Source organism: Salmo trutta, chromosome 3 (assembly GCF_901001165.1).
Source record: "Salmo trutta chromosome 3, fSalTru1.1, whole genome shotgun sequence".
Lineage (NCBI taxonomy): Eukaryota > Metazoa > Chordata > Actinopteri > Salmoniformes > Salmonidae > Salmo > Salmo trutta.
In genome coordinates, this window is record NC_042959.1 from 30,326,172 (window position 1) to 30,350,258 (window position 24,087).

The 24,087-nt window shown below is 40.1% G+C and overlaps 1 protein-coding gene across 2 annotated transcripts in view; it reads right to left on the reverse strand.

Moving 5' to 3' along the window:
- Positions 1-268: 268 nt before the first annotated feature.
- Positions 269-24,087, reverse strand: part of LOC115172359 (NLR family CARD domain-containing protein 3) — a 29,165-nt gene continuing 5,346 nt past the window's right edge. Inside the window, exons 3-9 of one of the 2 annotated variants that reach the window (XM_029729738.1) lie at positions 20,313-20,388; positions 17,456-17,684; positions 6,902-8,699; positions 6,387-6,560; positions 6,064-6,237; positions 5,877-5,923; positions 269-1,472 (exon numbers count right to left, since the gene is read on the reverse strand). In XM_029729738.1, the coding sequence (XP_029585598.1) occupies positions 949-1,472; positions 5,877-5,923; positions 6,064-6,237; positions 6,387-6,560; positions 6,902-8,699; positions 17,456-17,570 (2,832 nt within the window). In that variant the 5' untranslated portion in view covers positions 17,571-17,684; positions 20,313-20,388 and the 3' untranslated portion in view covers positions 269-948. Of the gene's footprint in view, positions 1,473-5,876; positions 5,924-6,063; positions 6,238-6,386; positions 6,561-6,901; positions 8,700-11,417; positions 11,507-17,455; positions 17,685-20,312; positions 20,389-24,087 lie in introns of those variants that run through there. The other variant, XM_029729747.1, reaches the window with a different exon arrangement.

A 24,087-nucleotide genomic window follows, 5' to 3' on the forward strand; every position in this document is an offset into this window, starting at 1 on the left:
AGAATAATAGTGAAGACATTAAAACTATGAAATAACATATATTGTTACGTCTATTCCCGCACCCCCTCTCCGGCGCTCTTCGTCGCCAGGTTATTCATTATTACGCACACCTGCCACCATCGTTACACGCACCTGAGCCTCATGCAACTCACCTGGACTCCATCACCTTCCTGATGACCTCCCCTATATCTGTCACTCCCTTTGGTTCTTTCCCCAGATGTTATTGACTCTGTTTCTTTGTTTCATGTCTGTACGCTACTCGTGTTTCTTGTTTTGTTCCATTATTTATTAAATTCACTCCCTGTACTTGCTTCCCAATTCTTAGCGCACACGTTACAGAATAACGCCACACCAAAGGGAAGCAGCTGGGATTTACTGGTGACGTTGGGTCTAAGTGCCGCTGGCGAAGCAACAGGGGATGCCTCAGCTGGCTCGTCAGGCTTCCATGCCTCAGCTGGCTCGTCAGTTTCCCAAGCCTCGACCGGCTCGTCAGGCTCCCACGCCTCGGCCAGCTCGACAGGTTCCCGCGCCCCAGCAGAAGCGACTGGCAAGCTCCTGGTCCTTGGGACCGTCCCTCTGGTCGGCGTCTACTCCCGCTCCCCTTCTCTGGTGCTAGACATTCATTATTACGCACACCTGCCACCATCGTTACACGCACCTGCCCCCCATGAGACTCACTTGGACTCCATCACCTTCCTGATTACCTCCCCTATATCTGTCACTCCCTTTGGTTCTTTCCCCAGGCGTTATTGACTCTGTGTTTCATGTCTGTACGGTGCTTGTGTTTCTTGTTTTGTTCCATGTTCCGTTATTTATTAAATTCTCTCCCTGTATATGCTTCCCGATTCTTAGCGTACACGTTACACATATGGAATCATGTAGTAACTAAAAATAGATCACTTTATAAGGTCAAAATCCCCCCAAAAAACTTGCTGGGTATTTAATCTGCTAAATTGAAAGAGAAGATTCACCATTCCAAACCCTAAATCCTGGGTAGAGGGCTTGAGTGAATGTAGCGTGGAATGTATACAGGTGGGTCAGTGTGCCAGAGCAGACACTGTAGAAGGACAGAGTGCCGGCCGGCCAGTCCAGATATACCCCTACTCTGTATGAGTAGACTGAGGGAACGGGTATTGTAATGGTCTTATTACTATGCCGGGCAATGTAATGATCTTCAGCGCACCGCATTGTCCAGGAATTATGGTTATGGCCTAGGATAGATTCATTTCCCGTTCCTTTCCTGCAGATTCCTTTGTATGCCACTCCAATATAAGCCCCAAACCCACTCCACTCTACCTCCCAGTAACAGCGCCCAGTCAGACCCTCTCGACACAAAACCTGCGGGTAACACTCAAATCTCTCTGGGTGATCAGGATACGGCTGCTCTTTCCCCCATGTAATCTTTCTGTTTTCCTTGGATAGAGTTAAGAGTTTGTGTGCTGTGTTCGGTTCCAGTGTCAGCGCACATGTATCTGATGAGGGAGACAAAAATATCACAAGATTAACCTTCATAACACCAACTCTTTGAACCCCATCAAAAAGTATTTCTGCTCATAAGGAACAAGTCTTCTAATGCAAACTAATACTTATTTCACATAGGATTCACAGTATGTTGCCAGTAAAAACAATTGGCCAATGTTTATATGAACTCTTTTCAAACCGCTCCATCTTAACCTCTTTCTATGGCAACCGTTTATGTTGCCATAGACCTAAGCAAGAGACATTCAACTTTGACCCTGTTGTTGCGACCGTTGTCATGGTAACCTGACACAGCAAGCAACATTGATCAAGTTCTAAATTCCTCCGAACAGAATGCACTCCAAACAGAATGCAATGCACTGCTTTCATTTCTTCACTTTCACAACAGTAAGTTAGAAGCTTGCCATACTCATTTGTAAATAATTTGTACACTGAACAAAAATATTAACGCAACAGTTCATATAAGGAAATCAGCCAATTTAAATAATTTAATTAGGCCCTAATCTATGGATTTCACATGACTGGGAATACAGATATGCATCTGTTGGTTACAGACACCTTAAAAAAAGAAGCTAGGGAGTGGATCAGAAAACCAGTCAGTATCTGGTGTGACCACCATTTGCCTCATGCAGTGTGACACATCTCCTTTGCATAGGGTTGATCAGGTTGTTGATTGTGGCCTGTGTAATGTTGTCCCACTCCTCTTCAATGGCTGTGCAAGTTACTGGATATTGGCAGGAACTGGAACACGCTGTCATACACGTCGACCCAAAGCATCCCAAACATGCTCATGTCTGAGTATGCAGGCCATGGAAGAACTGGGACATTTTCAGCTTCCTGGAATTGTGTACAGACCCTTGCGACATGGGGCCGTGTATTATCATGCTGCAATATGAGGTGATTGTGGCGGATGAATGGCACGACAATGGGCCTCACGATCTCTGTGCATTCAAATTCCCATTGATAGAACGTAATTGGGTTTGTTGTCTGTAGCTTTTATTTATTTAACTAAGGAAGTCAGTTAAGAACAAAATCGTATTTTACAATAACAGCCTTTCAGGGAACAGTTGGTTAACTGCCTTGTTCAGAGGCAGAATGACAGATTTGACCTTGTCAGCTCAGGGATTTGATCCAGCAACCTTCCAGTTACTGGCCCACTACTCTAACCACTAGGCTACCTGCCACCCACTAGCTAATGCCTGCCCTTACCATAACCCAACCGCCACCATGGGGAACTCTGTTCACAAAGTTGTCATCAGCAAACCACTTGCCCACACAACGCCATACAGTCCATACAGTCCAGTTGTAACCGGGATTCATCTGTGAAGAGCAGACTTCTCCAGCATGGCAGTGGACATCGAAGGTGAGAATTCTCCCACTGAAGTCAGTTACGCTGTACTACAGTCAGGTCAAGACCCTGATGAGGACGACGAGCACGCAAGATGAGCTTCCTGAGATGGTTTCTGACAGCAGAAATTCTTTGGTTGTTTTAAACCCACAGTTTCATCAGCTGTCCGGGTGGTTGGTCTCAGACGATCCCGCAGGTGAAGACGATGGATGTGGAGGTCCTGGGCTGGCGTAGTTACACGTGGTCTGCGGTTGTGAGGCCGGTTGGACGTACTGCCAAATTCTCTAAAACGACGTTGGAGGCCCTTATGGAGGCAGCTCAAAACGTTGGAGGTGGCTCAAAACTTGAGACATCTGTGGCATTGTGTTGTGTGACAAAACTGCACATTTTAGAGTGGCCCTTTATTGTCCCCAGGACAAGGTGCACCTGTGTAATGATCATGCTATTTAATCAGCTTCTTGATATGCCACACCTGTCAGGTGGATGGATTATCATGACAAAGGACAAATGCTCATTAACAGGGATGATAGCAAATTTGTGCATAACATTTGAGAGAAATAAGCTTTTTGTGCATATGAAACATTTCTGGGATCTTTCATTTCAGCTCATGGATCCAACAATTTACATGTTAAGTTTATATTTTTGTTCAGTATAATTAATAGATTATTGAACGTTATCGATGGACACAGCTTTGTAAAATCAAAACATAGCCTACACAGCCCGCCTCTGCTCAACAAACTCGAACTCGAGAACAAATTGTTTGGTTGGGCTGCTACAGTTCGCAAACGATATGTGCTTCTCTCCATGGCAGCAGCCAAGTCCTTCCGCCAAGGGTCGTTCACAATCTAGTCCTCTTGCGGCCGCAAATAGACTTCGTTTCAAAGGTATCAAGAAATACTCTTATTTGTAGGCTTAGTAATCACAAATGTACATTGTCTGAAGCACACTTTTGTTAGTCTCATTCACAAATTACAGCTCCAATAAATCACCTACGGTGAACGAGAGGCTTGCAGTATCATCACTCTTTCGAGGTTTTATTAATCGTTCGCGGGCAGGGGGTCCTGCGCGCTCTGGGCATTACTGAATTAAATAAATCGAAAGATTTGTTATTTTAACTGAACGAGTTAAAAAGATCTGTTTCAATAAAAAGACTCGAACTTCTCACCACTAATGCCTGCTAAATTAGACAGTGCGCTCCCATTAGACCATGCACATTTTACGACAGACGTTCTACCACGTAATCTAGTTTACACAGCAGGACTATAGTGCGGTTCGGACAAAAACTAGATTCAGATGTTTATCTGGTAGCGAGGGACAAATGTAACCTTACGACTGGTAAATGGTGTTCCTAGAGATTACAGATATGCCTTTGTTGATGGGAAAAATGTATTTGGTGATGCCGGACACATATGGTTCGGGTTATTTTCCGTTGCCACCCACCAGAATAATCCACAACTAAGGGATACATCCCAATACAGCACAATATCGCAATTCACAGGCTCCCAAAATTGTGTCCCATAGCTAACATAAACAAAATATTTCATGCATAGAATTTAAGTATTGCTTTCTCTGCCAGGAAAAGATTATGCCTATAGATTGTGTATTATTCATTTATGAGCCATACATTGACACGTCGAGTCGAAAACGGAAGGTTTAAAAAATCCAGATGTAGTTTTCATTCTGTGTTCTTTCACTTTAAACTCAATTAAAGTCTCAATTAAAGGCCCAGTGCAGTCAAACACGTGATTGTCCTGTGTTTTATATATACTGAGTGTACAAAACATTAGGGACACCAAGTGGATTTAACAAGGGACATCAAGGGAACATAGCTTTCATCTGGATTCACCTGGTCAGTCTATGTCATGGAAAGACCAGGTGTTTCTAATGTTTTGTACACTCAGTGTATATTTCCACACTATGAGGTTGGAATAATATTGTGAAATTGTGAAAGTGATGATAATGCCATTTAGTGTAAAAGCTGTTTGAAAACACCACCTGAAATTCCAGTCTCTTTCAGTGGGATGGAGTTTTGGCATGCCTGGTGACATCAGTTAATAGACCAATAAGAGAGTTCCAAACCTCTCTGCCAAAAACAGCTAGTTTTCAGTTTTCCCCTCCCCACACAGACCACTCCCAGACAGTCCTAGCGAAATTCTTGCTTGAGAAATTGTTCTTGGCTAAGAAGTTATTTATGTTTCTTGTTGACCATTTTAATTGAAAATAATCACAGTAAGGTCTTAGGTGTTACCCCAAAATGATTTGATATTGAGATTTAAAAAAAAACTGCATTGGACCTTTATTTTATTTAACCTTTATCTCTAGGCAGTGGTTATAGAACGGGTGGGTCTAATCCTGGATAGTGATTGGTTAAAACCACCTTGAATTGGGGGATAATGTTAGCTAGAAACGAAGTTCACAATCCATGTTTGTGTATGCAACTTTACAAAGTTTCTAGCTAGCTTACTGACCTTTTCTGGCTAACTACATAGGCAAAATCACCCTTCTGCTGCTTGACAGGGTAGTCCACAATGGATGGGAAATTAACCTTATCCACATGCATTTTATATTACTCAAATATTCAATAAATGGTCTCTAATATTGAGAAAGAGGGGAACGTGTGGGGCTTGGCTAGCAACCTCAGAAACAGGATGGATGACCAGATGTGTCAGGACTATATCCTCGTGGAAGGATGAAATAGTATGAATACATTTATCAAAATAATGTTTTTCACGAAAATAACTACATCATTATTTTAATGTGTTGGTAACCATTGTATACAAATTATAATGCCCTCAAAGCCATGGTTTATAGGATATATTGGTATGGTTTGCAACACCTGTGGCAATATATTCTATAAACCACAGCTTATCTGGCATTGTCACTTAATTATCCACTGGTTGTTAGAAAGGATTTGATGTATCCAGAGCCTTGTATAGAAATAATTTTGCCAAAAAGCAATATAGCAATGTCATCAAGCTGAACAATCTTCAAACTGTATAGGGCCCTTCATATAAAAAATGTGGTCTATTCTTAAAAGTGACTGACTTACATTTCTTCAGGCCAGATTTTAGCCAGTACTCTGCATCATTGTCCACACTGTAGGAAAGAAAAAATGGAATGACAATCATGGTAAGATCTCTGACACCATAAGAGAAACAAACTCTCCACATATCAAACTGGTATCAAACCTTAGCCATGGTGAACACTAAAAAAGTCATTATTTTGCTGCCTTATACCGTAGTTTTTCCAGTTTGCAGTGTGTATCCTTCAGTTCAGCAGACAACGATTCCACACCTAAGTCTCCTGGGCGATTGTAGCTGAGGTCCAGCTCTACCAGGTGTGAAGGGTTTGACCTCAGAGCTGATGCCAGTGAAGCACAACCTTCCTCTGTGACTCCACAGAATGACAACCTGATGAGGCAGAAACTTTCCTTTCAGATCTTACTCAACATTTGGTCTCTAAGATGCAGTTTCGTATTGTTAAGCCCGAAGCTGTTCATCTAAAAATCATAAAACATGTCCCCGTTTGAAAATATTTCCCACACCCTGTAGGGACTCACCTTAGTGTCTCCAGTTTACAGTGTGGACTCCCCAGTCCAGCAGAGAGCAGCTTCACTCCTGAATCCTGCAGGTCATTGCTACTCAGGTCCAACTCTCTCAGGTGTGAGGAGTTCGAGCTGAGAGCTGAAGCCAATGCATCACAACATCTCTCTGTCAGGTTGCACCCATTTAGCCTAAAATATAATACATGTAAAACATATAAGAAGTATTGCTCTTCTGTATGTTTTACTGTGGCAACTTATACAAGATAAGAAAACATTTAGATTAACAAAACAAAGTTAGTGTCAAGGTTAAAGTGACTATAGGCTAATAATAGTATACATTAAGAATAGTTAATGTAAATGTTACTTCTAAATAGCCAAAAGTATGTTTTGTGTAACTTCCTCATTAATAAGTGTAGCATACTTCAGTGAATAAAATTCATTTTTGAGCTGACATAAATAAAACCGTTGCCAATAAAAGTAATTTTTGGTATAAGTCAGTTTTCTGTTTGACAAAAGAGGCAAAATCTTACAGCGCTGTTGTGGAGGCTTTGACCACTGGCAGCAATCTCAGGAGACCTTCCTCTGATCTGGAGTATTTCCTCAGGTCAAACACATCTAACTCCTCTTCTGAGGTCAGCAACACAAAGACCAGAGCTGACCACTGTGCAGGTGAGAGTTCTTGTTTGGACATGCTTCCTGAACTCAGGTAAGCTTGGATCTCCTTAACTAGAGATTGATCATTTAGCTCGTTTAGACAGTGGAACAGATTGATGCATCTCTCTGGAGAGGGATTTTCCTTGATCTTCTCTTTAATGTACTCAACTGTTTCTTCACTGGTCTGTGAGCAGCTTCCTGTCTGTGTCAGTAGGCCTCGTAGGAGAGACTGATTGGACTCCATTGAGAGGCCAAGAAGGAAGCGGAGGAACAGGTCCAGGTGCCCATTGTCACTCTGTAAGGCCTTGTCCACTGCACTCTTGTGCAGGATGGTTGCAGGTGTATCTTTACATATCTGAGGTTCTTTGGAGGTGGTTTGCTGTATGTCCATAAGATTAACATTGTTATTGGTGAATGTGAGAAACACATACAACGCTGACAGAAACTCCTGAATGCTCAGATGTACAAAGCAGTACACCTTCTTCTGGTACAACCCACACTCCTCTCTGAAGATCTGTGTACACACTCCTGAGTACACTGAAGCTTCTGTGACATCAATGCCACACTCTCTTAGGTCTTCTTCATAGAAGATCAGATTGCCCTTTTCCAGTTGTTCATAGGCCAGCCTCCCCAGGTTCATAATGATCTCTTCATCGGATGTCTCAGTTTTCTCTGCATCTTTTGAGTATTTCAGGTTTTTGATTAGCTTGTTGAAGACCATGAAGTGTGAGTACATTTGGGTCAGTGTCTTGGGCATCTCTCCACTTTGAGATTGACCAAGTATTCTCTCTAGAACAGTGGCTGAAATACAACTGAACACTGGTATGTGGCACATGATATAGAGGCTCCTTGATGACTTAATGTGTGAGATGATTTTGCTGGCCAGGTTCTGATCATTGATTCTCTTCCTGAAGTACTCCTCTTTCTGTGTGTTTTTGAACCCTCGTACCTCTGTCACCCTGTCAACACACTCTGGAGGGATGTTGTTGGCAGCTGCAGGTCGGGAGGTTATCCACAGTTGTGCAGATGGGAGAAGATTCCCCTTGATGAGGTTTGTCAGCAGCACGTCCACTGAGGTTGACTCTGTGACATCACAGCAGTTGTTATTGTTTTGGAAGTCTAGAGAAAGTCGGCACTCATCCAGACCATCAAAAACAAACATTACTTTGTACTTTTCATAATCTGTTATTCCAGATTCTTTGGTTTCCATGAAAACGTGATGAAGAAGTTCCATCAAACTCAGTTTTTTCGACTTCATCAAATTTAGCTCCCTGAAAGGCAGTGAGAATATCAACTCGACATCCTGGTGCTCTCTTCCATCTGCCCAATCTAGAATGAACTTCTGCACAGAGACTGTTTTTCCAATGCCAGCAACTCCCTTTGTCAGCACAGTTCTGATACCTTTGTCTTGTCCAGGTAAGGGTTGAAATATGTCATTACATTTGATTGGTGTCTCTTGTGTTGCTGATCTCCTGTATGCTGTCTCAATCTTTCTCACCTCATGTTCATTATTGATCTCTCCACTTCCAACCTCTGTGATGTAGAGCTCTGTATAGATACTATTGAGAGGTGTCTGGTTTCCTTGTTTTGCTATTCCCTCAAACACACTCTCACACTTCTTCTTCAGGTTAGATTTGAGTTTATGTTGACATAGAGCAAGTTCACCCAAAATACCTGAAAATGCAAAAAAACACATGTATAGATATTTAAGTACTGTACCTTGGATAAAATCAGGACTCTTCTCTGAAAAAGTGTTGAATTCTATTGACAATTTCTATCTGTTTTGGGAGCAACGCAGTTCCTAAAAAGGGACGGCCTGCACCCAAACAGGAGAGGAGCTTGGATGCTGAGTGCTAACATTAAAAAAGTAGTTAAAAAGTGATGGGATATCAATCCTTGCCCAAAACAGGTAACCCTCATTGAGTGTTGTATTAGTCCACATCCTCTTTCGAGGCTAAGATCAAATGGCACAGTTCTAAGCAATCTTGTTTCTATTCCATTTCAAGCCAACCCCATGGCTATTTCATATAGAGGGTTACCTACTGACAGTAGTGGAAAAAGTACCCAATTGTCATACTTGAGTAAAAGTAAAGATACCTTAATTGAAAATGACGCGAGTAAAAGTAATAGTCACCCAGTAAAATACAACCTGAGTCAAAGTCTAAAAGTATTTGGTTTTAAATATACTTAAGTATCAAAAGTAAATGTAATTGCTAAAATGTGCTTAAGTATCAGTAATAAAAGTAAAATTATAAATCATTTCAAATTGCTTATATTAAGCAAACCAGACGGCAACATTTCATTATTTTTTTACATTTACGGAGAGCCAGGGGCACACTCCAACATTCAGACATCATTTATAACAAAGCAGGTGTGTTTAATGAGTCCGCCAGATCAGAGGCAGTAGGGATGACCAGGGACGTTCTGTTGATAAGTGTGTGAATTGGACCATTTTCCTGTGCTGCTACGCATTCAAAATGTAACGAGTACTTTTAGGTGTCAGGGAAAATGTATGGAGTAAAAAGTATTTTCTTAAGGAATGTAGTGAAGTAAAAGTAAAAGTTGTCAAAAATATAAATAGTAAAGTAAAGTACCGATACCCCAAAAAACAACTTAAGTAGTACTTTAAGGTATGTTACTTAAGTACTTTACACCACTGCCTACTGAACATAGAATGTTTGTGTTAGAAACTCTGCTGATCTGAAAACCCGGAAGCTGTGGCCTTGGACTGATTCATGTAAATGTCATAAGTTTGATTTCGAAAATGTATCTTTTTGGAATTCTGGCTTCTCAAATTAACGTGGACATTTTGATAATTACTGAGACTTGGTTAAAAAAAAGTATGTGCCAGACTCTGATATGTCTCTAAATGGATATAATGTTTATTTATTTGACAGAGCCAGCAGAGGTGGGGGTGTCGCCATATTCATAAAAAAACAACTTGAATGTTGCTGTGTGTATTACCACCTATGTCCACAAGCAATTTAACTTCTTAGGGTTAGGCCCCTTTTTTTCTCAATTTCCAAAGTAAACTGCCTGTTGCTCAGGCCCTGAAGCCAGGCTATGCATATAATTGGTACCATTGGAAAGTAAACACTTTGAAGTTTGTAGAAATGTAAAATAATGTAGGAGAATATAACACAATAGATATGGTAGGAGAAAATCCAAAGAAAAACCAACTGGAATTGTTTTTCTTTAAGAGACCATCCTCTTACAATAGCAAGTATAAGGTCATACTGAGGATTAGCTCCCTGGATGCAATTCCTATGGCTTCCACAGGGTGTCAGCAGTCTATGTTCAAGGTTTCAAGTTTCAAAAATGAATAAGAAATATAACTTTCAGTACAGGGACACAGTCTTGGAAATTCGTGTTTGCGCGTGCCATGAAGACAGGACGAACCTGCTAAAATTGGTTTCTTATTGAACATACTGCTTTTTGTAAGATTCCTTTCTCTGCATGTTGAACGAGTGGATTACTCAAATCGATTGCGCCAACTAAACTGACTTTTTGGGATATATAGAAGGATTTTATCTAACAAAACGACACTACATGTTATAGCTGGGACCCTTTGGATGACAAATCAGAGGAAGAAAAGTAAGTGAATATTTCATCGGTAATTGTGAATTTATGAAACCTGTGCCGGTGGAAAAATATTTTGATGTGGGGCGCCGTCCTCAAACAATTGCATGGCATGTTTTCGCTGTAATAGCTACTGTAAATCTGACAGTGCAGTTAGATTAACAAGAATTTAAGCTTTCAACCAATATAAGACACTTATATGTACGTAAATGTTTAAGATCCATCATTTTTATGATTATTTATTTGAATTGCGTGCCCTTCAGTTTCACCGGAAGTTGTCCCGCTAGCGGGATGCCTAGGCTTTTAAATGTCTTGTCCTAAATGTGGGCCTTGGTAATAATGCCCAACTAACGTTAGTGGGAGTTTGTCGCCATCCCTCAGCCCTCCCAATTGCTCTAAGCAAATTGTCTGAATTGCTGTCTATCTAATTATTCATATTGGGTGATCTTAGCCTGGATTGGTTGATGCTAGTACCAGATAGACTGAAAGATATTTGTAATGCGCTAAATTTAACTCAACTGAACCAACCCGCCCCAACTTAAAACTCCTTGAAAAATCTACTATTTTGGATATCATTCTGACAAACACACCTCATAAGTATACAGCCAATGGAATCTTTGCTAACGAGCTCAATGACCATTAACTCATTGCCTGCACTAGAGATACTAAGCTACCGAAATTGTATCCATGCATTATTACAAAGAAAAATGTAAAAACTTTCAATGAGCAACATTTCCTGTGTGACCTGGGGTTGTATGATTGGGAGGGTGTGTCCTATAGCTCTGATTCGGATCAGGCTCTTAAATGTTGTACCTCTCTGTTTGACTTTCCATTGGGCTCCTGAGTGGTGCAGTGGTCTACCGCACTGCATCTCAGTACACGAGGCATCACTACAGTCCCTGGTTCAATAGGGTGTTGCAAAATTGACCCAGTGTCGTCTGGGTTTGACAGGGTAAGACATCATTGTAAATAAGAATTTGTTCTTAAATGGTTAAATACATTAAAAATACATTTAAAAAAAAAACGATGTTTCAGATAAGCTTCCAGTCAGAGGTAGACATACTTCTTGAATTGTGTATATGAGAGTGGTGGAAGAGATTAAGGGTAAAATACAGATCTAACCCATGGTTCACTCATGAATTGTTTGAAATATTTCATGAAGGAAACTTAGCTTGGGCTAAGGCTAGATTTCCTGATTCTACCTCTGACTGGAAGTCCTTCAGGCATTTGAGAAATAGATGTCCTACTCTGGTTAGAAAAGCAAAGTTGACATACTTCTTGAATTGTGTATATGAGAGTGGTGGAAATCCAGCTAAATTCTGGTAATTGGTTAAATCTTTGGAAAAATAACTCCACCCCCTCATTGCCCCAGCAGGTTATGACAGCCTCTGGTCCCATAACAGACAAAAAAATACATTTGCGGTGCTTTTAAAAAACATTTTGCCTTAGCTGGCCATCTATTTGATAGAAAGGTTTCTGAAAATACTTCAAGTTCCACTTTAGGGATTCCTTTATTCAACTCTAAACAAATAGCAGAAAATAATGCACTTCCGGGTACTCACTCTTTTTTAAAAATTTGAACCATTTTATACACAAGTATGTATTAAGTGCCTTGCAAAAAGAATATGTAAAAAAATCCACAGGAGATGAATCTTTTGTTCCAAAATGTGATTGTTACGCAACAGGATAGTTACCCACACTGCCCTCAAACCAAGGCACACGGCCTGCTAATTATCAACAGGCTATGTTTCAATTTGTCAATTTCAAATTCTTTTCTAACAAGTTTTCTTTTCTGACAACAGTTTAAATTGAGGTGTCTTCCACCTCCTCGTTAATTAGCTTAAGAAGTAGCCCATTTCACTCTAGCGGAGTGAAATGGGAAATTTATGTTTGAGGCTTTACTGAGCAACAAACTTCTCTCTTCAATGAGAGCCCAAGCCCTTCCCTAGTGTTTGCCCAGATCAAGTATGAAGAAATTGCGCATCTCTAGTCAGAACAGACCTTCTGGCTGGCGCCTTCATAGGTGTTTGTCTTACAAATTGGACTTTGTACATGTGTGTGTTCCTATCAAAGTAAGTCGCTTATTTTCTGTATATCGTGTTGTCGTTTCTGTTGTAGCACACCAAATCTATGTATGGATCATAATGTATTTACTGTTTTATTAACATGTTTCAAGTTCTGGTGACAAATCATGCATTCCGATTCTTGCATAGATTGTAATGGACACATATGATGTGTGTAAAATACTTGAATGTTGTACTGACTGTGATGAGCTAATGCTAAGCTATTTGCCGGCTAAGTGTGGCGCCATGTTTTTTGACATCATAAATTGCATTCTGTTTGTCACGTAAGCGTCTGTCAGACCAAAGATGTTATAACAAGGGATAGTTCACTCGACTGACTTGGTGCTTTCAAGACAACTGTGAACTCAGAGAAATACTAGGTAAAATTACGACGTCAATGATATTAAGGACGGAAAGTCAGAGTTTTAGAGGCCCGAGTTCCCAAGTTGGAATTCCGAGTTGGATGACCGTTCAAAACGATTTTTCCCAGTCGGAGCTCGTTTTTTCCAGAGCTCCCAGTTGTCATAAACCCCTCATTAGATTGTAACTTTGGTACCTCAGGGTTGCCAGCTCAGACCCCAGTGTATAAACTTCTCTTGTGTTTGCCCCCCATTTATTGATAAATCCCCCACCATAGTAATATTTCCTGCATCATATCCCCTCACGATACCTTTCCCCATTTCTACCCCCCACGGACTTGAACCCCCCCACAAATGAAATGAACTCCCTCCCAAACCTCCCTAAAATGGTTTCATCCCTGTTTAGCTTTAACATTACGGTTAGACTAGGAAGTAGGCTTGTATTTGATGTCATGATCTGTGAACTGAAAACGTTTGATTTGTTTTGTGATTTTGTTAATAACGGTAAACGACTTGTCAAGTCATGTGCTCCGGTTCTTGTTAACACTGTAACAAGTATATCAATTTGGATTATGCTGAAAAGTGGCTAAACTAAATTCATATTTTTCAGGGAATGAGCGCAGCCATTTATTTGCGTCTTATAGTGAATGGCATTCTGGGATTAGAGAGTTTTCGCTTGTCAAACGTAAACAAATGCTGCTGCCATCATAAAGAATTTAGCTGTTGTTAGCTTAGTTGACACGCATTTATTTTCTAAACAACATTATATTAGTCTCTTGTGCTCACCAGAGATGTGGTACATTGTAAACTAATCTAGTTTATGTTTCGTTTTTTGTCAGTGCAACCTGTTATTTAGACTGGTTTATGGAATAAGTTTGGCTGTGGATGTGTTCCATGTGATGCTTGGATGATAAAGTTTGCATTTATCTTTTACATTAAAAGGTCAAGTTAAGGAATAAAGTTTGAGACCTTTATTTTCCATCAGTACAAAAATATATTTAGATGCTGTTCAGACAACAATGGTGTTTAGACACGTTTGTTGCACCATATGTTCTGTTGCTACTGTTCCAATAACGTATTTGAGATCGTTCGCTGCAGGGACCACACAACAATCTTGCCTTTCAAAAATATTAGAATCACTGGAAAACTCTCAGCTAAGAACTTTTTTAACTTCAAATTATATTCGTAATGTGTAGCAGTCTGGTTTTAGACCTGGACATAGGACCATATCAGCAGCTACGCTTGTCTTAAATGATATATTAAATTGCTTAGATCATAGTAATCACTGTGCTGCTATATTTATAGACATATCCACGACCTTTGGTACTGTTGACCATCCTCTACTCATTCAGAAGTTGTCTAAAATGAACCTCGACCAGGCTGACAAGGCTATGTTGGAGCTGCAATCTGATTTTGTTGCCTTTTAGAAAGTCCTTGTTGATTTAAAATTGGTACTTAATGCGGTAGAAACTAAATGTATGCTGTTCTCGAATTCTCATAGAAATATTTCAGATGGCTTACACATTTATGCATTGGATGGTTCTTTCACTGAGCAGATTCCCACCTATACAGTAAATATCTGCGCTTTTGGCTTGATAATAATTTGCAGTTTAAAAACAATACAGAGCTAGTTAAGAAGCTGAGATTTAAAGTGGGCTTCTTTTATAGAAATATATCATGCCTCTCCCTGAACAGCATGAGGAAGATTGTACATTTAACTTTCCTGACAGTTCTTGACTACAGTGACACCGTTTATCGGAATGCAGTAGCCACTACTCTTAAACCTTTGGATGCCGTCTACCATAGCGCCCTTCACTTTATCACAGGTGATAGTTGTAATAAGCATCACTGCATCCTGTATCAAAAGCAGGGGCGGATTGACCATCTGGCAATTCTGGAAATTGCCAAATGGGCTAGACCATTTTTTGGTGGATGGGCTGGTCAAAATTGACACACAAAAATATATACTTTTTTACATAAAAATAAAACAATGAAAATGGTGACATGACCGGCGGCCCATGGGCCTGATAAAATTATATTTTTTAGATTTCTGCGCAATTTCTCTGTTATACTTATCTATAATGATCCTTCGGCTAATCAGAAGTCAACGGCCACAGTCATCAGTTAGACAGCCAAGATCATGGATCGTTTAAAGGGTGCCTATAAATGTAGAAAGAGCACATTCTACATTGTCACCTCGATCAAAGCTTCATATTTTTCAACAGCTAAAACCAAAATTTGGTCAAACAGTTAAGTGCATTATCCTCATGATTCCTGTAATGAAAGTGTCTGCCCTGTCCCTGTGTCCTGCTGCTGTGATGAGCAGGAGAAAAATCCATTCTATACACATAACAAGCATTATCCCCTTGTCCCTGTCAAAGAGAGGAGGGTCTCAGCTTTCTGTAGGCATAATTATTTCTTTATCAACTCAATCTTGAGCTCAATAGCAACTATTTTACAACTAAGATAATTGATATGGCTTTGCAATATGGAGTGGTGCAAGCTCGAAAAGGGCACCGGCCATTGAGAGAGAATAGGCCTATAGGTCTTATGGATAGTAGCCTACAACTGCAACATAAAACTGCAACATTTAGGACATAAAATGTACTGTTAGATTAATACATGGCTACTAGCAGTGGTTATTATATTTAGCAATCTAGTTCATGTGTTTTTAGTTTCCACTTCTTCTGGTGTTGAACCCCAAATTAATTAGACTATTATATTAGTTAGTGCAAAGAAAGATGTATGCAATTCATCTCTATCAAAAAAAACATTTCCATGAAAAAAAAAACATTCTAGAGTCCTACTTTGACAGTAAAATATAGCAACTATAGTCTAATTGTGAACCCAAAATTCATGACAATCACTGGATTAGGTTGCATCAAAACATCTTGAATCATTCCATACCTGCTTGGACGTGTTAGATGAAACAACGTATTTCTTGAATACCTAAGTAATCTATTTATTATACTTCTTAAAAAAGCACCATGAATGAGTTTATAAGATGATTACTTGTTATTTGGGCTGGTGCCACCAACTGTAAAATGAAGTGGCACCAGTGACACCAGCAAAACATGATAGTCTGGAGCCCTGTTATAGAATTAAAAGGGTAGGAGTTGATTCAGGGGCACACATATGACAGGCACTCATTTTCAATATAACCTAAGGACTAGATTCAGTCAGATCAATTGTTAACCGGCAATAGCCGCATAGCTGATGTTTTGGCAATATCGGAGGTGTAATTGCGTTTGAGCTGTCAAATTGGTGAGCAGCTACTCTTGATCTTTGTCACAAAACCACACCCCTCCCACTCACGTTAGAAGTTCAGAACAAGAAAGTGTAGGCTACATAGAAGTAATGACGCTCAAATTGAAAATCAATAAACAAAACATGATTAACATCTCAAATTATAGTGTTTGAAATCGTAAACAAGGTTGCATGGAATTTCTCTTAATGCAACTCCGTGCAACCAATGGCAGTGTCTGCTTTAGGTATAATGCTAGGAGCTGCGTGTGGATTTGACAGCTCTAAGACAGTTCCATCTCCGACTGCCAAAACAACCACTATGTGGATGTAGGCTAAAGCGGTTTTGATTGAAGAGCCCTAAGTCGTTAGCTTGGCTTTTATAAGGTATACGGTTTAGACAGACAGACAGACAGACAGACAGACAGACAGACAGACAGACAGACAGACAGACAGACAGACAGACAGACAGACAGACAGACAGACAGACAGACAGGAAGCACAGAGTGACAGCAGTGGTGTGGGCTGGTGTGGATACAATACCAGGGATGAATTCTTGTTCCAGTCTGCCCCTGATCAAAAGGTTGACTGGTTCCCATTAATGTCCTGGAGATCATTTCATTACTCCGTTTTTGTTTACAAAGCTCTACTATACAAGCTCCCGACTTTCCTCATTTTGTTGTTAAAGTATAAAAACATGAGAGCCCAAGCCTGTTCACAGGGTTGGTTAACTCTTGAGATTCCTCGGGTCTCCGCCAATCTAGGTGAATCCGCTTTTAGTTTAAATGCTCCACATTTTTCAAATCACTTACTAAATTAATTACATTTGGATTCCCTGGTGTCACTAGCACAGTGTAAAACCCTGATGTTAAATTACTTAATCGAGGTGTGCAATTGTTTTATTGATTGACTTTAATAATTTGTTTATGATACCTGTGATGTTTGTGATGATCTAATATAATGTACTTGTTATTGTGTCTTGTTGTTGTATCTTGTATTTTGAAGTTTTATATGTTATTTTATGTCCTCAGGGCACCATTGAAAATGAGGCCCTGGTCTAATGAAAAATAAAAACCTTTGATTGCTCAAATTTCCCTAGGTTTAAGAAAATATGAATAAGAGAGAAATCTCTGAGTCACTCTTTGGTGGACATAAAAGATTGTAAAGACTATCAGAGAACCCTTACTTTTCTCCAGTGTGTCAGCGAGCTCCTGCTGGTCCATGTTCCTCAGAATTTGCAGTGTGATCTTCAGAGCCCCCTCTCTGGCACTGCTGTCCTGCCTCACTTCTTTGGCATCCATTACTTCTTCATCCTCCTCCTGATTCTCAATGCATTCTGGAAGATCTGGACTCAAAATGTTCTTGAATCACTTCAGTTCTCTCTTCACAAAAGTGATGATGTTGTCTTCAAGCGACTGAAACAGAAAATCATTTTTATTATAACCAACACTAAGGGTGATATTTTCGCTATGCAAAACAAAACAGTGAGAAAAGTTGGCCAAAATTGCTAGAATTATTAAATAGAAAAGAGAAGACAATAACTGTTTTAAATATTGGGGCATTCCATTTGAATTTGTTAAAAAATATATAATTTGGATGTTTTGGATCTCCCTCAAATTAAATCCATAGAAAGGTCCTTTGGGGAAGGATGTTAGGCATACATTTGAAATCAGCATCCAAAATGACCCAAAATAATTTTCAAGAAAGAATTCAAAGGACAATGCTTTTTTTTAACCAAATCTCTATGTTATAGAAGTATCCGGATTATTATTACATTTTTTAAATGAACCCCATCAGCAATAGACTTCCTCAGGAGCATTCTGCAGTATGGGAGCATGGATAAAACATGAACAAACCCACTGGGCATAAACTGGTTAAATCAACGTTGTTTCAACGTAATTTGTTGATGTATTGTGACGTGAAATCCATGTTCAAAATACATCAGATTTTTTTCAAAGTAATCAACCTGTTTTGAGGGTTATGTCATCATGGTAACCAACTTTTAACATAGACAAACGTAAAATATGGTGAATTTGTACCGTTGGAACAACATCAGATCTTCAACGTAATATTCACTATAAGAAAAAAACTAAAGGCTGGGCAGCACCTCCTACTGGAGAGTTGATCTATCTACAGCTATTCCTTCGGTCTCCCATCCAGCGTTTTGAACCAAGCCCCTTTGATATTTGTCACTGACTATAATCAATGTTCTATCCTGAGAATGACTGTTGAAAAATCTCTATTTAATAGATTCACTGTTGCTATCAAAGTCATTCCAAAGGGTAGGTTTAACAGAGCAAATGAAATGTAACTATGTTATTTGATATAAATATTATCTTGGTGGTAAACTTGGAATCACGTGATGTGTGTTGGAAAAAACATGTTGGAAACAATAACAGTTGGGACGATTTTATGATTTAACGCCGATCGTAAACTTTCTCTCTCTTGCCCTGCAGTAGTGAGAAGTTAAAAATCATTTGTTACACAGAGAGACTCCTGCCAAAACTTCTAACATCAAACAATGAACACTGGGACAATATATTTCAACATCCCGAATGTTGGGAATTATGACAGATTGAATGGAAATATGAATGTCTATTCTTAACACCTCGCCCGTCCTACAATCTAAGCTAGATGCCCGCAATCGCACACAAACCTACCAGGTACAACCCTAAATCCGTAAACACAGGCATCCTCAAATATATGGAAAATGAATGTGTATTTTGTGATGTCATTAGTATTGGAAGAAAGACTGTATAACGGAAATACTGTAACTTAGGAATTAAACACATTCTAGCTGTAAAGTTCCCAACCTATAGGATGTTAATACAATATGAAGAACGATGAAACTAATTTTGAAAAGATAGGAACGGGATTTTAGTCTCCTAATGAGGTCAGAGTTTGTGTCAACATGATGGAACCGCCTTTCAGGCCAGAGTGCTTATAAGGACCCACTGATCATTTAAATACAGACCAAGCAGACGGATGGTGTGAACTGACCATTACAAATGGTTGAATCTCTACAAGACCAGAGAACGTGAGGATGTGGTCCACACGCTGAAATGGTTAAAACTACAAGACCAGAAAATGGTAAGACCCTCTGAAACTCGTGACGAAGGTGAAGACTAAACCAAAACATGCACCATCTGCAGCTCTGCATGTAAAGTAGTCTAGGACAATTGACCCAAGACGGGAGGGAAGAACAGGTCCCTCTCACCACCGTGTGGTACACCTCTGATGTATCCATTCTAACACTCCAGAACAAAAGAAGCCTACAACTAAGAAGAGCATTGTGACCTCTGGTGGACAACCAGAGACTTGCATCGAACTACTTCCCATAGACGAACCGAAGTGGTTTCAACAGAGAGATGACAGAGAAAGACATCTACGTGTAAATATATGTTGCATTTCTAATCCGAATGAGCGGTTGTTACGGTACTAAATATTCCTATTTACGGTGAGCTCAGTTTCCAAATGTATGTACAATAAATCCACTGTCTTTGTCTCTCCAGCTCTTTATCTGTCCCCACCCCTTTCCATTGTGTAACAAGCCATCATATTGGGTTAGTCCACTAGGGGATGTTTTCATTGCATTATGTTAATAATCAATAACCAATCCCGTGTGTGTGTGTTTATGTATTTCTGTGTGATTATTTCGTAGGTTAGTAAATAAACTTAAATTTGTATCTAGATTCATCACTTAGGTTAGGGTTCGTGCAGATTCATGAAGTCAACGACAATGAGACTGATATGAGGGAATGATTAATTGATGACTGGTATGAAATCAATATATTCTTGAGTTAATTCGGGAAACGGTAACTCATTAAATAAACTTTTGTGTGGCGCCCCAAATTCCTAATGAGTCAATTGTTACATGATTAATTTAATTGAGTAATAATTAAACGTAGTAGGTAATTATTCGATGAATAGCAGTCATCACATTAATGATAGTCACGTCACGACAACTCCCAACCAGGATTTAATATCAGAGGTTACAGGAGTGGGAACAACCAAAGTGTGTACAAAGAAAGAAGCCAACTCACCTTAAATATGAAGGACAGGTCTGTTTGATGACTCTGATAACTGGGAATCTCTGACTCTAATCTGTCCTGTTGGTCTCTGGGAGAAAAACATTACATTCATTTTTACAAACTACACCAGACACAAAGAGCGTGATACGCGCCAATTAATTTCAATGAAACTAGGTGCAGGGGAGATTGGAGCAAATTGAGCCAAAGGGGTAAGTTGAGCCACCCTGGTTTCAAGGAAACCACACACAAAATGAATAATTTCACCAAATACAGTGAGCTCCAAAAGTATTGGGACAGTGACAATTTGTTGTTGTTGTTTTGGCTCTGTGCTCCAGCACTTATGATTTGAAATTATACAAAGACTATGAAGTTAATGTCTAGGCTGTCATCTTTAATTTGAGGGTATTTTCAACCATATATGGTGAACCGTTTCACAATTACAGCACTTTTTGTACACAGTCCCTCCATTTTAGGGGACCAAAAGTATTGGGTCAAATTCACTTAAATGAGTATTAAAATAGTCCTGAATTAATCTTGAATAATGATGAGTGAGAAAGTTACAGACGCACAAATATCACACCAGACATGCCAACCTCTCACCATTACACTAACAGGGAGGTTAGCATTTTTTTTTCTGTAACTTTCTCACTCATCATTATTCATGATTCATTAAGCATTATCCATAATCCTGGTATCATCCACATTAATGTAGAAGTGGTTAGAAACATATTCTTATTCACAATAAAAGGGACTCCAAAAAGACACAATACATTATTTACTATAATATATGGAGTATGCCTACATTCTGAAATACAAAAATTCACATTAATTTATTCATGAAACAAAGTACCCATTTTGAGTTTGTTAATTTTTAGAGATATATTTTTACTACAAGTACATCACATTTCCAGAGTGGGTGCGCTGCTACTACTCAATTTTATGAGCACCACCAACACAGTGAATGGGAAAATGGATTCAAATGGAACTCCCTGGTGATTTGCTGAGTGTGATTGGTTAATCAGTTGTAGAAAGACCAATCAATAGATTGTGAGTACATGTTGCACTGACCAACGGAGTTTGTAAACACCAAAATAACATAATATGATAGGTTACATGAGTTGCATGAATCTGACCAATTGTTTTTAACATACAGACCAATGGATTGTGTGTGTCATGCACATATGCTTTCAATGGTAAAAACAAAACAGAATATTACAACCTGACGTTGTAAACAGACACTCATGACATTTCTAATGATAAATACAGAAAAATATTTAAAAATTACAATAAATGAGAGAGAGTAACTTTCTAGAGGAAATACTTGATCATTAATCTCTAATTCATACCATTAGGATAATATCAACAGCAACAATTTGTTCAGATAAAAAGTATCCAAGTTGTGTGCTTTGTGATTCCACAGACACAGAGGAGTCATAAATTGGCCTGGACCCTTTACTGTCGACACGGAGCCCCGTCGATCCATCACGACTGGAATGCCGACTTGATCGCCCGATGTGGTCTCAATGAAGAACCATCTACTATCCCCGGCCTGCATGTCTGTATGTACCTAACAGACCCGCTCTGCCCATTCATAGCCATTTACCCATTGTTGTCTTAGCTCTCCTGATCAACACCTGTGATTGCTTTATGCCTCTCTCTAATGTCCTTTGTCCTCGTCTTGTCGTGTCCAGTGTATATTTATATTTACATCTTTTCTTCGCATATCTTTTTATATATTTTTTTCTAAAAACTCAACTTCAAACCACTCTCCTGCAACCCACCTCACCAATTTAAAAAAAATAAGTATTATTTACCTCAAATCTGAAATCCACAACAGAAGCTAGCCAGAAGTTAGCCAGTTCACTAGCTAACATTAGAATTCAGTTAACCACGGTTGGCGGTCATCAGCTATCCCTTAGCTCGAAAATCTATCGCCAGTTTTGTACAACGCGACTCAGACCAGAGCATACCGGACCTATTTTCTCTCCATATCCCTGGATTTCTACCTCAAGCTCTGGGCATTTACACCTGGATCTTGCAGCTAGCTAGCTGCTATCCGAGTGACTATTGGCTAACGTCGGTCCCGGAGCTAACATGAATTATTCCGGAGCTAGCCAGCTGAAGAGTTCCATCAGCCACTTCTGGGCTACAATCACCTATCCGGACCCGTTTTACTGCCGATGCGGAGCCCCATCGGGCCTTCACGACTGGACTACCGACGTTATCTGCCCGAGGGAGTTATCCAACTGGCCGCTCCATCGCGACGTAACCTGAACGCCCATCTGCGGTCAGCTAATCGTTAGCTGTCTTATTGGCTGCTATCTGAATAGGTCTATCGGCCAATTTTCTTGGGCCACCATAACTATAACTATTTTGCCAATTGGATTGGTCCCCTCTACCACACGGAACCCTACTAATCTACCAACGGAAATGCACGAGGTGGCTAATAACAGACCATCTTCTGCCAACTTGCTACCCATGGCCCGGCTAGCTGTCTGAATCGCCGTGACCGCAACCGACCTCACTACTCACTGGACCATTTTGATCACTTGGCTAAGTATGCATCTCCTTAATGTCAATATGCCTTGTCCATTGCTGTTCTGGTTAGTGTTTATTGGCTTATTTCACTGTAGAGCCTCTAGCCCTGCTCATTATACCTTATCCAACCTCTTAGTTCCACCACTCACACATGCGATGAAATCACCTGGTTTCAATTATGTTTCTAGAAACAATATCTCTCTCATCATCACTCAATGCCTAGGTTTACCTCCACTGTATTCACATCCTACCATACCTTTGTCTGTACATTATACCTTGAAGCTATTTTATCGCACCCAGAAACCTGCTCCTTTTACTCTCTGTTCCGGACGTCCTAGACGACCAATTCTCATAGCTTTTATCCGTACCTTACCCTACTCCTCCTCTGTTCCTCTGGCGATGTAGAGGTGAATCCAGGCCCTGCAGTGCCTAGCTCCACTCCTATTCACCAGGCGCTCTCTTTTGATGACTTCTGTAACCGTAATAGCCTTGGTTTCATGCATGTTAACATTAGAAGCCTCAGTTTGTTTTATTCACTGCTTTAGCACACTCTGCCAACCCGGATGTCCAAGCCGTGTCTGAATCCTGGTTTAGGAAGACCACCAAAAACTCTGAAATCTCCATCCCTAACTACAACATTTTCAGACAAGATAGAATGGCCAAAGGGGGCAGTGTTGCAATCTACTGCAGAGATAGCCTGCAGAGTTCTGTCCTACTAACTAGGTCTATACCCAAACAATTTGAAGTTCTACTTTTAAAAATCCACCTCTCTAAAAACAAGTCTCTCACCGTTGCCGCCTGCTATAGACCACCCTCTGCCCCCAGCTGTGCTCTGGACACCATATGTGAACTGATTGCCCCCTATCTATCTTCAGAGCTCGTGCTGCTAGGTGACCTAAACTGGGACATGCTTAACACCCCAGCCATCCTACAATCTAAGCTTGATGCCCTAAATCTCACACAAATTATCAATGAACCTACCAGGTACCACCCAAAGCTGTAAACACGGGCACCCTCATAGATATCATCCTAACCAACTTGCCCTCTAAATACACCTCTGCTGTTTTCAACCAAGATCTCAGCGATCACTGCCTCATTGCCTGCATCCGTAATGTGTCAGCGGTCAAACGACCTCCACTCATCACTGTCTAACGCTCCCTGAACCACTTCAGCGAGCAGGCCTTTCTAATCGACCTGGCCTGGGTATCCTGGAAAATATAGCCCTTGGTTCTCTCCGGACCTGACTGCC